We start from the raw sequence: 17,637 nt of genomic DNA on the forward strand, positions 1-17,637 counted from the left end.
GTTATGACCGGCTTGCACCAATTCGGGACATATTTCAACAATTTATTATGAATTGTCAAAAAAGCTATTGCCCGGGGCAAAACCTCACTATTGATGAGATGCTTCCAGGTTTCCGTGGAAGATGTGGTTTTCGGCAATATATACCATCAAAGCCAAACAAATATGGAATTAAAATTTTTGCCATGGTTGATGCAAGGATGATGTACACTATGAACATGGAAGTTTATTGTGGAAGACAGCCACCAGGTCCTTTCAATGTGAGCAACAAGCCTAGTGATGTGGTAAAGAGAATTGCTGAGCCAATGTTTGGATCTGGTCGAAATATCACTGCTGACAACTGGTTTACTGACTTTGATCTGATTGATTTTTTAAAAACGAAAAAGCTGTCATATGTGGGAACTGTTAGAAAAAACAAAAGGCAGTTGCCGCCTGATTTTCTATATACAAAAGGCAAACAACAGTATAGCACTATGTTTGGGTTCAGTAATGGAAAGATTTTAGTTTCTTACATCCCACGCGAGAGGAAAAATGTGATTTTGGTCTCTTCATTACATAATGATTACACCATTGATCCAGAGTCTGGGGAGCTAAGGAAACCAGAAATCATAACTTTTTATAATTTGACCAAAAGCGGCGTTGACACTGCTGACCAAATGTGTGGCAATTTCAATGTAAGTCGAAATACCAAACGCTGGCCGATGGTAATCTTCTTTACAATGCTGAATGTGGGTGGCATCAACTCACAAGTAATTTACCTCAGTAATGAACTTAAACAAATGCGCAGAAGAATGTACCTAAAACAATTGGCTAATGAACTGGTGAGTGGAGAGCTAAGCCTAAGAAGTACAAAGACGGTTGGAATGCCCCTTGCCCTGCAACACCGGTTGAAGAGATATCGTCCCAAGGACGTTCCAGAACAAACACCGACTCTACCACCTTCTAAAAGACGCAGTTGTACTACCTGCTCATTTGTATCTGGTTTCAGAAGGCTTTCTAAATATGACTGCAAAATATGTAAAGAATCAATCTGCCTTTCCCATGCAACTTTCGTCTGCCAGCCTTGCTTTTCTAAGTGTACCTGTGCTGCTTCTGCTGCAATTGAAACCACTGAAGATGAGTAGAAAATAATTAAGTAACATCTAAGTGCAATATCCTTTAAGTTTTTTTCCATAATTTTATATTTAAGCAATAGTTAAGTAAAGATAACTGGAGCCTATTTGGCGGTACTACCGAAAAGTGGTACTTTTAGTTTTAATAAGTTTATGGTTAATAAATGGGTTTTTTTTGCATCTGATTTGGTGTAATCTCTTTTAATACATTCCTATGAAGGTCACTGACTACTTCTATAGTCCTGAAATTGAAATATGTAGCTACTATAGGTGGTTTTCTGACCTGTGCTTGTCAGGCACATTGCGCATGAACTGAGGAGAATCTATATTGCGCCTGACGGAGGGTTAACTTGCTGTTCTGCTGGGTTTCAAAAAGGTCGATCAGCGGATAACCCCACCTGGTCACGATCTGTCTGAACACAGTTCTTGAGGGACCACTCACCCTGTAGTAGCGGTTTGTGGCTCAGAAAAGCTGCCCTGATGTTGTCTTTCCCTCTGATATGAAGAGTGGACAATGAAAGAATGTTTGCATCTGTTAAGGCTAAAAACCCGCTTCGTAATCTGCATTAGGGTTTGGGAACAAGTTTCCAGAGCTCTCTGTTTCAAGAGGGATGCTCGTGGGGCAGTCATGAGAAACTTCTCTGGTGGATATTTTAGGAACTCCAGCCTTATTCCTGATTTTACCAGACTGAGAATCCAAGTGCTGGAGGAAATCTTCTCCCAGGCTGAAAGCAAAAGAGAGTCTTCCTCCCACCTGAGGCACAAAATCCTTTAGGGTGTTTTCTATGATCACGGGAGGGAACACTGAACAAGAACCCCTTGCCTTTCATGGGTCGATTATCCAACATATTGTTTTCTGCAGCCGGTCTCCTGCTGAACTTTTTCCTCCGAAAGGACTGCTTGAAGGACGAGAAGGGAGATTTTGGAAACCCTTTCTTTCAGCCGCTTTTTCCAGAATGTCGTCCAAAGCTGACACAAGGGAGAGAACACAAATTCCCTTTCGCTTGTAAGTCCCCTGGCCAGCACTTCAACCAGACTGCTCTCCGGCCTGCATTAGATAGTGCGGCAGATCTTGCAGCTAGTCTGGCTGAATTGGCCAAGGCATCCCATAGGAAGGCCACCGCCCCCTTGATTACTGGGAGTTTGGCCAAAATGGAGTCACTTGGTGAATCTTCCCTCAGCTGGTCTTCCAACCTGCTCAGCCAGATCATAAGGGATCTAGCTGTACAGGTTACCGCAATGGCCGGCCTCAGAGCACCCGCCGACGACTCCCAGGTACCCTTGAGAAAAGTATCAACCTTTCTATCAAGGGGGTCTCTTAGTAAGCTTGCATCCTCAAAGGGAAGGGATGTCATTTTTGAGGCTCTGGATCCAGGATCATCCAATTTAGGGGCTTTATTCTAGGATGTCGTCACCTTTTCATCAAAGCGATACTTCCGTTTAAAGGAGGATGCAGGGTGCCCTTTCCCATTCTTTGTTAGGGAGATCAAGCACTTTCTCATTAATACTGTAAGGAAGGATCCATGTTTCTTCCAGTCAAGAGTCCCAAACATTACATCCTGGACTGATCTGATTTCTTGGCCTTTTGGTTGACCCGGCGCATTGTGGACCTCATGGCTTTTACCAAAAATTGTCTATTTCCTCGAGGGGGAAACAATAACCCTCTCCTGAGTCACTTTCCGATGAGGATGACCTGATGAATCCTCCAAAATCCCTTCGGCTGAATCTATAGCTGACGATTTGGGAGATTTTTTTAGCCCTGTCTCTGCGGGGTGCTTCCTCTGAGTGGGACATGGATCTCATATAATATTAGAGAATTCTCTACCTCCGTCCTGATGAGAGTTTTTAAACTGGAGGAGAAATCTGGGGTTTCACTTGCTATTGTATCATTGATACATGATTGAAAAAATTTGAGCCATACACTAGATAATCACTGACCGCACAGAGCACCAAGACCTGGGTTTCATTTTTTTCTGTGCATTTTCTCGGGTTTCCGTTATAGGAGGCAGAATGTCGTCCGAAATGTCTCCCCTAGAGACCGCAGAATCCTCCATTCTACTAGAGTTGTGCCGACTTGTCCTGGAGTACTTGGTCCTGCATACCACACTTGAGCGTCCGTTACTCCTATTCTGGTGTAGTCGCACCTGAGGATGCTTCTGATGCCAGGATTGGCGATGCTGTGGCTGCTCTGTAGCAGCAGCACCTGCTGCTGCTGCTGCTGCTGTGGAGAGGGCTGCTGTTCATTCATGTCTGCACAAGTGTCCCTTCCTGACCGGCGATCCACCCTTAAGTATCATACTCCAGGGGATCTGCCGGACGGCGTGCGCCTGCAGCTTCTGATATCTTCCCAAGAAATATTCCAGGTGAAAGGTCCCGGCCACGAAAGAGCGCAACTTCTGGTTTCCAGCCACGCTCTGTTACCGCACCAGGATGCGTGGCTGTCGGGTGTTGTGAGTTCATTTTCCCCTTCGTCACTGAGGTCTGGTGAACTCCCTATTCTGGTAAAGGAAGGTAATGAGCCTGATTATCAGGCACCTGAGCCTAATGAGGATGACTGGCTGAGTGGAGTCACGGACTGGATATAAGGCTGCCGACGCCCTTCTGCCCTGCGGGTGATTTCTCTGTGGACTTCTAGGACACCAGTCTGATTCCTGCTCCTCTAAAGCTAAGTTTTCTGCTTTGCCTGTTAGCATTTGTGTTTTGTTTTTGTTTTTCCTTGCTTTTCTGGATTCTGCCATTCCCTGCTGGGGTGAGCTGAATCTCCTTTTGCCGGTTGCTCTGTCTTCAGAATATTCCTGAGTACTGACATAAATTTTTTGAAGCCTAGCGTCTTCAGGGCCTTTTTCACTGTCAGTCTGTTGGCTCTTATTTTCATAGGGTTTTTCACGAATTGCGGACAGCAGCCTTCCTGTCCTTTCCTATCTAGTTAGCTTGGGCCCAGTCTTTGCTCAGTCTATCTTTCTGTCTGTGTTAGTGTTTTAATCTTGCTTCACCGTCATTATATGTTGGGGGCTGCCTATTGCTTTGGGGTCTGCTCTGGGGCAGTTTAGATTTCCCCTTTCTTTCTTTAGGCCTATTTAATTCTCCGGCTGTGATCGAGGGGTCTAGGGCATCGTAGGAACCCCCCACGGCTACTGTTAGTTGTTGTGGATAGGATCAGGGGTCGGCAATCCGATAGCTGCCAACCTCTCTGGTTTTCTGGACTTAGCTAGCATTTCTGTTTTTGCCTCCTACGGTGACTCAATCATAACAGTCGGGCTTAACAGGCAGTGATGGCACCACAGACCTCTGCCGGTCTGGAGGAGACCCCATCGGGCCCCCACGTGGCGCTTCTAGCACTTCCGGATCCGGTCACATCAGAGACTGTGCCCTGCCCTAACAAACTGGCCCAGGTTTGGGAACTTGTTCTATTTTAAAACCTTCTGCCACCATGCAGGACTGAAGGTTCCCCCATGCGCCTCCCTTTTTATATTGAAGGTTTCCTGTCCTTGAAGGGTGGATCCCCTCTCTCGTTAGTGCTGTCATGGGTGACAGAAAAATGCTGTTTTCCACCTGGTGGATACAGACGGCTTCAGAAAGTTGATGGCAATTGCAGTCCTCTAGTACCAGTTGCCCAGTTGCCATTACTTCTCTAAGAAAGCTGTGTCTGCGCTACACCAGCATGTCACCGACAACAGCACCCATTCCCTAAAAAATTCTGTCTGCTAGTGTGCATTTCACCCCTAACACCAGGACAAGCAAACATGGGCAGGGGCATTACATCTCGCTGACTGGGCACTTGGTGACTCTGGTGGCTGGGGGGGACGGTCAAGGGGTTGCTCCACAAGTTTTTGAATCCCCGATGCTTCTGGCTCCTCCACCTCCTCTAGGGCCTCCACCTCTGCCTTCAACCTCCCCCTTAATCTGACATGTGTTCCAACAGTGCAGAAAGAATCACCTCCCACCTTCGTACTGTGCAGCCATGACTCACCGCAATCAGGCAGTGTTCAAATTTATATGCCTTGAGGATCGCAGTCACACAGCTCAAGAGTTGTGGACAGCTCTCCAGGCAGAGTAAGAGCAAAGCCTCTCTCCACTGAACCTGGAGTCAGGGAAGGTCGTGTGCAATAACGGTGCAACCCTGGTGGTGGCCCAATGCTGAGGCAACTTTACACATGTGCCTTGCATGGCTCACATGCTCAACCTAGTGGTACAGCAATTTCTCAGCCACTATCCCGGCCTGGATGCGCTGCTGAAGAAAACCATGGTCGCTGTGTGCTCACTTCCGCCTATTGCACCCCAGAGATCATTGACTTGCATTGCTTCAGAGGTCTTTTGGCCTACCGGTTAACATTTTGATTTGTGACGTTCCAACATGGTGAAATTCCACTCTGCACATGTTGCAGAGGCTGTGGCAGCAGCAACTAGTCCTGGTGTAGTATGTCCTTTTGCATAGCCTGGGCCACATTCGCTCATCACTAATTATACCTTTTTCTGCAAATTGTGAGTGTAGTGCAATAGTAGTACTCATTAGCACTCCTTCATAGGAGCCTACCAGAAGATTATCCTGTTCTCCGGTGGGCCAGTCTGAGCCTGATCACAATCCCTTTTTTACCCCAAAATTATTAGCTCAACATGTACCTGACGCAGCAGCAGGACTTGCTACAGTGTATCAGAGCTCTAACCTGCATGCACAGGAGTAGGCCAAAAAAATTATTTCTCAGCCTGTGGATCTGAGCAATCATGACTAAGGAGCAGAAATGTTGAACATGGTAATGGAATCGAAACACTGTGTTCTTTTGTAAAGTTGCAGAACTTTATTATGCAATCAATATACTGTAAAAATATTCTTTTATTCTACGTCAAACCACTTAGTACCGTTTCCATAGCAAAAAGGAAAAAGAAAAAAAATCTGTAAGAACAGGATGAGGCACACGGTATAGAAGGAGCAACATATACAGTACGTAATGTTAGGGATCACCTAGGCACATCTGTATATGCTCCCTTAGTGCGGCTGCCTGGGGAGGCATTTGCCTGTTTTGGGCAAGTTGCAAATTGTGGAATTTGTAACTTTTGAGTTTGCTTTTTTTTTCTCTGTGTCCTCCAGCTCAGGCCTATCCCAGGAGGAAAAGGGGGAATGTACTGAGTGGGAGCAGGGAGGGAGAGCCACTGCTGCTGCTGCTTTGGGCGGAACTCTCCAGTCTGCTGACACAAGCAATGTGTGATTCACTCTCACACCCACTAAGCAATACATTCCTGAGCCACTGAGCATTACTTTCTACCCTGGATCACTCTCATGTCACTTGTTGATCAGGAAGCCGCACAGTAAAGCGCATCAGGACCAGCTGGTATTTGGATACCTTTGACACCCACATCTCCCATTGATGAAAATGATAAGCGAACCCTAATAGACCTGAACTATGGAGAAAACCGACAGCGAATCTGTGGTAAGTCAATCTGATTGCGTTGCTCAATCTAGCAGATTTTTGTCTTTAAATTAATTTTTTTGTATTCCTAGTTTTCTTGCATTGCTAGGCTGCCAAATTCCTATCATTCATTAATTTCAGGATTTTGCTAATCACCGCAGTAATTGCAACAGTTATTAGGGCACATAAACGTTCAATTTAATGTATAGAAATATGACGCTAAGCCGCTGTATACAGGACGGTATAAAAGCAAAACCCGGCTCCGCTATGTCCGATCGGTCGGGCGGCTAGAAATGGGGGTCAGGGATGATAAGCGTGTACTGCAGCAAGAATGTGGATTTCATCTGTTATACATTACTGGTGTAAAAGTTTTAAGACGTTTTGCAAAAGTTTGGGAATTTAATGGAAAGGTCTCAGAAGAATCATGATGGGCTGAATCTACTTCCCACTGGATAAGGGCGAGTAAAACAGGGAAGGATTCAAGAAAATGGCAATAGTGGGTCAATAAACCTATGTACTGAATGATGATGATTATACAGGATGTTTTGCCGCTCTCTCTCTATATATATATATATATATATATATATATATATATATATACACATACATACTCCCTATAGAAATAATATATCGGTTCATTAATGAGGGAGCTAGCTAGTGGTTAGATTAAGTATGGCAAACGTTATACCCCAAAGGGGCATTTCTAGGTGGTTAGGCCATGATACTGCTACATTACCCAGTTTTCTTAGAAACATATGCATATAGGAGACAATGGAATAAAATGAGTACATCTGTCCCATTTGGACAACCCTTTTAAATAGTAAGTTCTGAAAATTACTTTCAGGCTATTTGGCGATTACCTGTAACATAAAGAGAAACATGGCAGCAACTGTTCAAACGCCCTGCAGCGCCACCACATGGGGAAATAATGCATAACATGGCTCCTATTCTCATTGGACTGTATTTATAATGGACACATGGTGGTCATTTTCCACTCCAGCTGTCTAATGGGAGGCGTGAATCCCCACTATTAATGTAAAATGTTTTTCTCATCTTCATATATGGGAAATGCCTTATAGGGTTTAAAAATATAAGCACTTTTTCTATTTGCCGCTTATTAAAGTTTTCAGCTGTTCTTTAGCAATTAACTTATTTTGTTGACAGCCCGTTGACTTGGTGACCGACCATCGCGTCTAGACAAAGAACATGCTCAGTGCTTACAATCTCTTTTCTATTGAGCTTGTAAGCACTGCTTTAAAGCTGTCCGGGAGCAATGGTGTGCGCTGCTACCTCCTAATCCCAGCCAGCTTCAGCATAGTGTTTACAAGCTAGACGGCAGCAGTGGTCGGTCTCCTAGGAAACGAGCTGTGAACAAAATAAAAAAAAGTGTTAATATCTCAAGAACGGCTGCAAATTTTATTAAACAGTAAATTGGAAACGTGCTTGTTTTTACGAGCTCTATCCAACAATATCCAATGGGTATTTGAAATCAGTTTTCTAATTCAAACAGCCACTTTATCAACATTACAGAAAGGGTTTTTTATTAATTTAGGTTAAAAACTCTGCTCCTTAGGAACCAAGGAGATAATGTTTGCCATCCACATGAACATATAAGCTTGCTATGTCTTCTCTGATTTCTGTCTTCACAACTGGCCATTGAGTCGCTCGCATTCCAGAACAAGGAGATGGGGAAAAAAATTACAGACTCAAAGCTTAAGAAGTTTCCAAATTTCTAGCAGAATAACCCTGGAGACAGTCAGCTGTTCTCTCTGATGAGTCACTTCTCCATTTGGCAGAATAAGGGGCCAAGAGAGGAAAAAGCATGACAAAAGTAGTGTCATCCTCATAATTATGGAAGTAGAACACTAGAGTCATGGCTGGCGGGGAGCAGCAAGACGTGCCATAGGTGTGGTGGGTGCTAACGTGTTAGGGATATTTAGACAGATCAGACATATTCTTCATATATCTTGGACTTAATACTTTAAATCCAAAGAAAAGGCAAGTTCCTATGAAAAATTGAGGGAAGGAAAAATTCCGAAATGTCGGCAAACAAACTGTATTTATACTATAAATTGCCCTATAGAGCAATTCATTAACATAGATGTAATCTCTCATACAAAGCACAATCTACATCTTCTTATCCCAACACAGCAGAACTGGGAAATTCAGAATTACAATAGGCTGTCAAGGCCAGGGCGCCGTAAAAAGTTTCCATGGAGCCATCTTTGTTGTTACGAGTGATTGCGTTATCATAGGGGCATCTGTGTCTCAATAATCAAACTTTCTTCTTTTGATCCATCCTTGGCTAGTTACAGGTACACTATACTTTCTAAATATTCAAGAATGTTGGGGAAAATAAAAAAAAAAAAAGTACAGTATAGTCACCTTTTTGGTTCCTGTAATTCCCCTGCTTCCCCAGCGCTATTGTAGACAAAATCAGGAAAATGAAGAGGAGTTCAGGAACGGGGAAGACGAGAATCTGTACTTTCGACATGGGGGGGGGTCTATATTTTGGGGTTAATCTAATATGGAGTCTGTATGTATGAAAAGTCTTTCCTGGTGTTGTATTAGCTGTGGTTCAAGAATGACTGTTCAAACCAAGGTCAAGCGCATGGTGCACCCTCGGAATAGTCAAACATTTCAGTTCACCTTTCATCATTCTCCATCCTTCTCTGACTCCTGTAAAGCCAGAGTTGACAATAAAGCAATGGATGGGTGGAGATAGATAGAAAACAAGCAGATGGGAAAGGTGAACTGTTTGGCCACACCGAGGGTGCACCGAGCGCCTGTTCAACTGCCATAAATTGGGAAGGGGTTCTATATGCTGTAAATGGGCAGGGGATGTGGCCAAATAGTTTAGGTCTCCTTTATGCATCTTCTTCTAGAGTCTTGCTCATATTCATTTTTGGGGCTCATTAATACGTCATTTTTTCACGGATAGCACATGGTTGCATGATTGTATGTGGCACTTTTAGGGGCCCTTTTTTGCCACTAGTACGTTAAAAAATAAAAAAAATTAACGTATCCCTGTTTGGTCCAGTTCACGACCAACATCATATATTTCCATGAGTGGATTTGTGATGTAGACGGACAGCAGACAGATGCCATCCATGCTGCACAAATGTGGGAATTTGGCGTGGAGAGTACGGCCACCTTAACGACTGGTAATGTATTCTCTTGTCACGGACAAGTCTGAGAACATCATAGCAACCCAGCAAACAGCAGCTCATACCTCAGCTTCCCTTCGGAGCATCTTGCTGAACATCCTTGAAAACATGAAGAATACAGAGTTGATAGCCTGGGGATACGGGTTTGATTTCTCTTGGGTATAAACACATTGTGGGATTACAGGTATATCATGAACAATACAAATCTAGCTCCTCCAGGGTGCGGCTCGCGCACTTATCAGATTATTAATCAGCGTAAGCAAACATTGAGCATGGTTTCCTGAGGAATGACGGCAGACATAAGCTTCCTATGTAATGCTATTGTCATCCACCGGATCTCCTCCATGAGCCAGCCGCAGGCGGCATACTCCTCATAGATTGCTATAGTCCTGTATCATTGCTTAGTAGCTATTCATTTTGGAGGTACCTGCATGTGATCGATCCCTTGGGGGGGACAACCATTTACCATCACATTTCTGCTGGATCCTTTCAGCTCTCTCTACCATATTTTATGCAGCAAGCACATTTATGAATTGGATCATTTTTCACAGCTATGATTAATATACAAAAGCATATAGCGTTATAATCACAAGAATGTCCAAAATGTCTATAACCCTGTATCCATTGGGGTATATGTATCCCTTTAATATTAAAACTATTCACACACAATGATACCTAAATAAATAATCTGGTAACAAAAAAGGGTACTTAATAAAAGATATTTTTATTGAAAACCAATATTAAAAATGTATTTAAAAACAAAAGGTACTGGATATACAAAAAGAGTGACATATTACCATGGAGTACCACTAATGCACAGGCTGTTATATAAAGAGCAGCCCAATAATAAAATTAAATATTCAATAATATACAGTAGCTGCAATACAATATCAATATATAGCACTAATATGTAAACAAATATATTGTGCAACAAAGAGCAAACACTAATGTTAAGTAACCTATGTAAATATGGGCTATAGTGAAATATGCCATATAGGTAAAGTGTTAAATGCTCACTATGTGAATAAACTAAAAGTAGTAGGTATGGCAAAATATGCCATGAAAGTGTCAAGTGCTTATAGCCTAGATATGATATCCACTTAAATAATATAACCGCAATACAATAGATATATAGCACTAATACGTAAAAAAAAAGGTATAATGTGTAAAAAGGAGCAAACACTAATGTGGAATGACCCACATAAGTATAGGCTATAATAAAATATGCCGTGAAGGTAAAGTGTTAAGAGCTCACTGTGCAAACAAACTAGATCATAGATATGACAAAATATGCCACAAAAAGTGCTAAGTGCTCACAGCATGGACATGATGTCCATTTAAAGATAATTATTAGCGGAAGGCATACAAAAAAACAATTTGATGCAACAAAAGTTGGGCAAAAATTACCTGTGAAGTGCACGTGGATTTCCTGGCGTCCCTGCTGCTCCGAAGCGCGTTTCGCAACGCTTCTTCTAGAGTTATTTCAAGCTATTTTGGTGCAATTTAGGTGGTGCAATATTTTACTGCACTGGCTATATGTAGTGTGAAAGTTTGGCATGGGTGGTAATGAAGAGGATAAAAGGGTTGTCCGGTTCAAATTGCTAAGTCTGCGGTCACTCTGTGACGCCAGACTTATGAATCCCCCCAGCGCATGCACTGTGCGGTAGGGATTTGCCAGTTTCTGACCTAGGAACGGATGGTATGTCAATACAAGTGTATGGAAGCAAGGCACTGCCCACTAGATGAGACCTGGCCTGGAGTATGTATAACACATACAGTGGGGAAAAAAAGTATTTAGTCAGTCAGCAATAGTGCAAGTTCCACCACTTAAAAAGATGAGAGGCGTCTGTAATTTACATCATAGGTAGACCTCAACTATGGGAGACAAACTGAGAAAAAAAAATCCAGAAAATCACATTGTCTGGTTTTTTTTTCATTTTATTTGCATATTATGGTGGAAAATAAGTATTTGGTCAGAAACAAAATTTCATCTCAATACTTTGTGATATATCCTTTGTTGGCAATGACAGAGGTCAAACGTTTTCTGTAAGTCTTCACAAGGTTGCCACACACTGTTGTTGGTATGTTGGCCCATTCCTCCATGCAGATCTCCTCTAGAGCAGTGATGTTTTTGGCTTTTCGCTTGGCAACACGGACTTTCAACTCCCTCCAAAGGTTTTCTATAGGGTTGAGATCTGGAGACAGGCTAGGCCACTCCAGGACCTTGAAATGCTTCTTACGAAGCCACTCCTTCATTGCCCTGGCGGTGTGCTTTGGATCATTGTCATGTTGAAAGACCCAGCCACGTTTCATCTTCAATGCCCTTGCTGATGGAAGGAGGTTTGCACTCAAAATCTCACAATACATGGCCCCATTCATTCTTTCATGTACCCGGATCAGTCGTCCTGGCCCCTTTGCAGAGAAACAGCCCCAAAGCATGATGTTTCCACAACTATGCTTTACAGTAGGTATGGTGTTTGATGGATGCAACTCAGTATTCTTTTTCCTCCAAACACGACAAGTTGTGTTTCTACCAAACAGTTCCAGTTTGGTTTCATCAGACCATAGGACATTCTCCCAAAACTCCTCTGGATCATCCAAATGCTCTCTAGCAAACTTCAGACAGGCCCGGACATGTACAGGCTTAAGCAGTGGGACACGTCTGGCACTGCAGGATCTGAGTCCATGGTGGCGTAGTGTGTTACTTATGGTAGGCCTTGTTACATTGGTCCCAGCTCTCTGCAGTTCATTCACTAGGTCCCCCCGCGTGGTTCTGGGATTTTTGCTCACCGTTCTTGTGATCATTCTGACCCCACGGGGTGGGATTTTGTGTGGAGCACCAGATCGAGGGAGATTATCAGTGGTCTTGTATGTCTTCCATTTTCTAATTATTGCTCCCACAGTTGATTTCTTCACTCCAAGCTGGTTGGCTATTGCAGATTCAGTCTTCCCAGCCTGGTGCTGGGCTACAATTTTGTTTCTGGTGTCCTTTGACAGCTCTTTGGTCTTCACCATAGTGGAGTTTGGAGTCAGACTGTTTGAGGGTGTGCACAGGTGTCTTTTTATACTGATAACAAGTTTAAACAGGTGCCATTACTACAGGTAATGAGTGGAGGAAAGAGGAGACTCTTAAAGAAGAAGTTACAGGTCTGTGAGAGCCAGAAATTTTGATTGCTTGTTTCTGACCAAATACTTATTTTCCACCATAATATGCAAATAAAATGAAAAAAAAACAGACAATGTGATTTTCTGGATTTTTTTTTCTCAGTTTGTCTCCCATAGTTGAGGTCTACCTATGATGTAAATTACAGACGCCTCTCATCTTTTTAAGTGGGGGAACTTGCACTATTGCTGACTGACTAAATACTTTTTTTCCCCACTGTATATACCCTCCGGTCCCGGCTCAGAAACTAGCAAATCCCTGTAGTGCTGAACGTCCTGGGCCATTTCTCGTCGGGCGCTTCCTGCTGGGCTTCCTGCTGTGACGACAAGCGACACGTGGATGCGGGCGGGAGGACGTCAGGATCACCTTGTCTGACAGGTAAGTAGCGACCCCCGACCCCTGCGATGTCGCTGGTGAGATCTGCCTGTGTGGCAGCTCACTAGCGACCACTTAGCGATGTACCAGCGATCCTGACCACGTCATATCGCTGGTCAGGATCGCTGGTACATCGCTAAGTGTGACAGTACCTTTAGTTTCCAGTTAGTTCTATTCAGTTTATTGTATTTGATAATATAAAGACTATACATAATTGTATTTAGTTTAGTTTTATTTGAGAAAAAAGCACTGAAACAATGAATCATTTTTTATATATTTTAAATAGAGAATTAGAAATTTTAGAGCAAAGTACAGCTGTGAGTAATGACCAGAAGCATTTGTGTCTAAGTCAAGAGGACTGAAATGTCAGTGTGAAAAATATACAAAAGAACAACTGTTATTTGTCTCCATGCTTTTTATTTTTTATATAAAAATTAAAAAAATACAAGGAATAAAACAATTCCACACATATTTACAATAGGCTGCAGTGGGGGCTGCATGTGTGTGTGTGAGTGGCATGTCCTTCTTGTGTGACTAGCATTTCAGCACTCACCGAGCAGTCTGTCTGTTCTGTCGGAACATACCTGGCACTGCCTGGGTATGTCCCTGGTACATTTGCCACATGTGTATTTGTAGCAGTCAACACATCTCTCAGTTGCACAATTGTTCGTGCATCGATGGTTGACACTTCTCCCTTTTGCCAGGGCAGGGTGTGGAAGGTTGTTGCCTAAGGAGTTTCTCCTTGCCTGCCTTCTTATCTATTTTGAGGGGGGAGAGGTTGTGATGGTGTGATATGCTATATGAATATCATTTTGTGTATATTGCTATTTCACTGATTTGCATAGTGTTAATCTTGATGCCTTGTATGTCTGCAGCCTGACTTTTATCTATGACTCTTGATGACCCCCTGTAGTGTCATAATCCCCCAGGCACCTTTTGTCATGTCTGGGAGGCCTGAAAACAGCCCCAACCTGTATGACTCCCCCCTAGACATAAGGAGGGGGCTGGGGAGGACAGGGGCTGGGCAAGTCAGTTGCTGTGTGCAGAACATGGTGTGAAGACAGGACTTCGGAGAGAAAGAAGAATATATGGAACATGTTATCCACTGTCAGCTGGATTTTAGACTCTCATCACCCTGGACATGTTAGGAGAGTTTCACATTAGCGTTTACGGCCACAGCGTCAGGCTGTGCACGGCCGCCGCTAAGCCCCACCCCCTGCCGCGCCTCCGCGGGTAGCTCGGCCTATGGACGCATGACGCTGCATGCGTCCCCTATCTTTAGCACTAGGGACACAGGCCGTGCGCAGTATGCGCTTGGCGGCGCATGCGTCCTTTTGACGCTGCGCCGACCAGCGCCAAACGCAACAGGGTGCAATTTGGTGCGCTCGGCGCAGCGTCAAAAGGACGCATGCGCCGCCAAACGCATACTGCGCATGGCCTGCGTCCCCAGTGCTAAAGATAGGGGACGCATGCAGCGTCATGCGTCCGTAGGCAGAGCTACCGGCGGAGGCGCGGCAGGGGGCGGGCTTAGCGGCGGCCGTGCGCAGCCCGACGCTGCGGCCGTAAACGCTAATGTGAAACTAGCCTTATACTGTTACTGAACCGCATTCAGATTCTGGACTATTGTATCCTCAGTGTGGTGGATTGTTTATGGACCTTCTAATTTTGCCTGTAATAAAGGTCTTGGGATTGTTCACCCTTCCCTTGCTCTGTTGATTGTGTGGTATCGGAGAAGGACCCCGTGACAACTGGGTCAAATTGTCAGTTCCCTCAAAATGCAAAGTCTCTTGACCTGTGTTTCACACAGTGTTTTGAGGATGAATTCAGCTCTACTCCCCCCTGCAGATTCCTCAGACAATGGCCACATTTACAAATGAAAGGATGCTAATTGGAGTCATCAGAGTCGTCAGTTCGGACTAAGGGTCATTTGACCCTCTTTCGGGACTTCAGGGGGGAGCTCGAAATTTCTGGGACTTCTAGTGTTAATAGGGGGAGTTTGAATGGTAGATTGTAGTGAATGGAATAGTTCGTGTCGCCACCTGTGGTGTTCAGCAAGTGAGATGTTAAGCCGACGCTGCTTGCAGATCCTCTGGTGCTGGTGGTGTGTAGCAGCCAAGATGGTGAAGCTCCCCACAGGTGAAGCTATAGCCCCAGGGCAGTATAGATGTGGAGTTAGAGGAGAGGCACAAGCAGTGTCGAAGCTGGTACCCAGATGTAGCAGTGCTGGGTGTGTTGATGCAAGAATCAATGGAGGACACCAGGGCTTGTAGTTCCAAAGCTTTACTCACAGTCTGTAGTACACACAGGTGCCTGCCTCCATGCTGTGTCCTCCGGGTCAGAGGCTCAATCAACCTCCAGGTCAGATGGAATGCTCCCTTCCAACGCTCCGCCAACATGTACCTTTCTGAACATCTCCGCTTATAGCGCCTTTAAGTATGAAGATCTCCTAGTACTGAGTTACACTGGAGTTCCTCCTGACAGATGTTCCCAAGAACTCTTCTTGTACGGCAGACAGCTGTAGCCTGCTTCGGGGACTCCTCACTCCTGAGTCCCGGCTCACTATCCAAGTTGCTGTTGTGCCCCCACGTCTTAGATGGGAGTAGTGCATTTACAGCCCTCTACTTCACCGGTGTCTGCTGCAGGACCATTAGCATCCATACAACCTCGGGGACCGAGCCCCGGCCTTGCGCTTAGAACTTCTAGGCAGGGTTCTCTCCTAACCCACGTCCTCTGTTCCCTTTTACTCCTTCATTCCGTACTAATCTCTCTCTCTTATGGAAGATCAGGTTTCAGTTCAATGTCTTTCTCCTTCTTTCCTTTCCCGTGCCAGCAGACCCAGGTCACTGAGGTCTGCTGCAGCACCTACTTCCTCCATCCCTCTCTCAGGGATCTTCTTTCCTCACTCCTCTCGGAGTGGCTTCCTCTCCCAGACTGACCCGTAATCCTAAACATTCCCGCTCTTTTATGTATTCTCAACTCCACCCGCCTCCCAGCACGTTTCGTGTTCCAAGCAGCGAGCCACCAAAGGTGCTCTGCTACACTCCAAGCAGCGAGTCGCAATGTGGCTTTGCTGAACTACTGTGTTGTGCGGGGTGCGAGTGTTGGAGCGTGGTCAGGAGCCTCCAACTTACCTGGATGGTGGGGCACCACACCTCAGGAGGAGGTGCAGTACCTCTGTGGCGACTGAGCCTCAGGGGCGCCATATGTACATATAAGCAGGTTGCGGGATGCAGTGACACAAGGGAGGCAGAGCAAGGGTTAACAGTTTAATTGGAACAATGAAGTAACTCCTCGCAGAGAGATAGCAGTAAATTGAAAAGAGAAATTGCAATGTAACAACAGTCCAGTTATCAAACTTATCGTGTCTTTAGGCTCCTCAGCCACAGATGATCCATTGGGGTGGTAGTACTGGCAACGGCCAGTGTAGTGTCCTCAGATGAGGTCCCACAACTAACGGTCCAGTTTCTGGCAGCAACATGCCGTCTCCGGTTTTGCCCTCTGAGCCCCTAGTCCATAAGCCTGTGCAGCTAAAGTAAAGAGAGCTGCAGAAATCCCGGTATCAAGCGTGGGCTGGCCAGCAGGGGGACCGCAACCTAATGTCCTGTAGCCGTCCGTTTCTCTGCACGAGCGCGGTCTTACTTTTAGCCAGACACGTGGTGCTCTCCACTCTAACCATCCAGCTGGAGTGCCCAGGAGATGTCAGCCGCAGCATGTCCCTGCGCTGATGCTCAGAGTGCAGAGCGCGCTGCTCACCCTCCTGCACTCTTCCTGAAGGTGGGAAACTAACTGCTGCTTTGCGCGCTTTTGGCTCTGCTTCCGGTTTAAACGTGCCCCCTCTTCCCGGGTCATGGGGGTCTGTCCGGTCCCCTATTCCTTCCCCCGGGTAACATGGGACGCAGCTTCAACAGTTCCAGACCCGGCTCAATACAGGTACCTGCAGCCTAGTCCTCCTCCTTACATACACAAGGCTAAGAAACGAACTATCACCCAAGAATTTTAGCAGACTTTTTGGAGCCAGAATCCAGTTATGAATATATTTTTTTGTGACAGGCATAGGTCCTACAGTTATGGGAGACATTTTTGGCATCATGAGGAAGTGGCGAACATAACACTTTTACTTACATGACTGGGCAGCCTGAGCATCAGCTCACAATTAATATCAGACAGATGGATAATGATCATATATATGTCATGTTTCCTATTTACAGAAAGCTAAAATCATTATAGGAAATATGGCATTAAGATCTTCTGCCCGGGACCTCCAGGTCGGCAAACATCCTGAAAATTGGGAAACTCATAATTTTTGGGGATTTTAGCCACATACGATTGACCAGTCCCAGACGAAGTCACCAAGGGGAGCAAGTTGTGAATTATAATTAGTAGAATATATAATCACTGCACTCATAGAGGTTGAAGAG

The 17,637-nt window shown here is 44.9% G+C and overlaps 1 protein-coding gene and 1 long non-coding RNA gene across 4 annotated transcripts in view; one reads left to right on the forward strand and one right to left on the reverse strand.

Moving 5' to 3' along the window:
- The window catches only part of LOC141085178 (uncharacterized), a 131,676-nt gene that overhangs the window by 100,811 nt on the left and 13,228 nt on the right, over positions 1 to 17,637 (reverse strand). The gene's annotated exons all lie outside the window — the stretch shown is intronic.
- The window catches only part of INF2 (inverted formin 2), a 100,011-nt gene continuing 88,728 nt past the window's right edge, over positions 6,355 to 17,637 (forward strand). For 2 of the 3 annotated variants that reach the window (XM_073570315.1, XM_073570333.1), the window contains exon 1: positions 6,355 to 6,535. In XM_073570315.1, coding sequence (XP_073426416.1) covers positions 6,509 to 6,535 — 27 coding nt within the window. In that variant the 5' untranslated portion in view covers positions 6,355 to 6,508. The remainder of the gene's footprint in view (positions 6,536 to 17,637) is intronic. The other variant, XM_073570324.1, reaches the window with a different exon arrangement.

The sequence above is a fragment of the Dendrobates tinctorius genome, unplaced genomic scaffold, assembly GCF_039654945.1.
Source record: "Dendrobates tinctorius isolate UK_male_01 unplaced genomic scaffold, ASM3965494v1 ptg000006l, whole genome shotgun sequence".
NCBI lineage: Eukaryota > Metazoa > Chordata > Amphibia > Anura > Dendrobatidae > Dendrobates > Dendrobates tinctorius.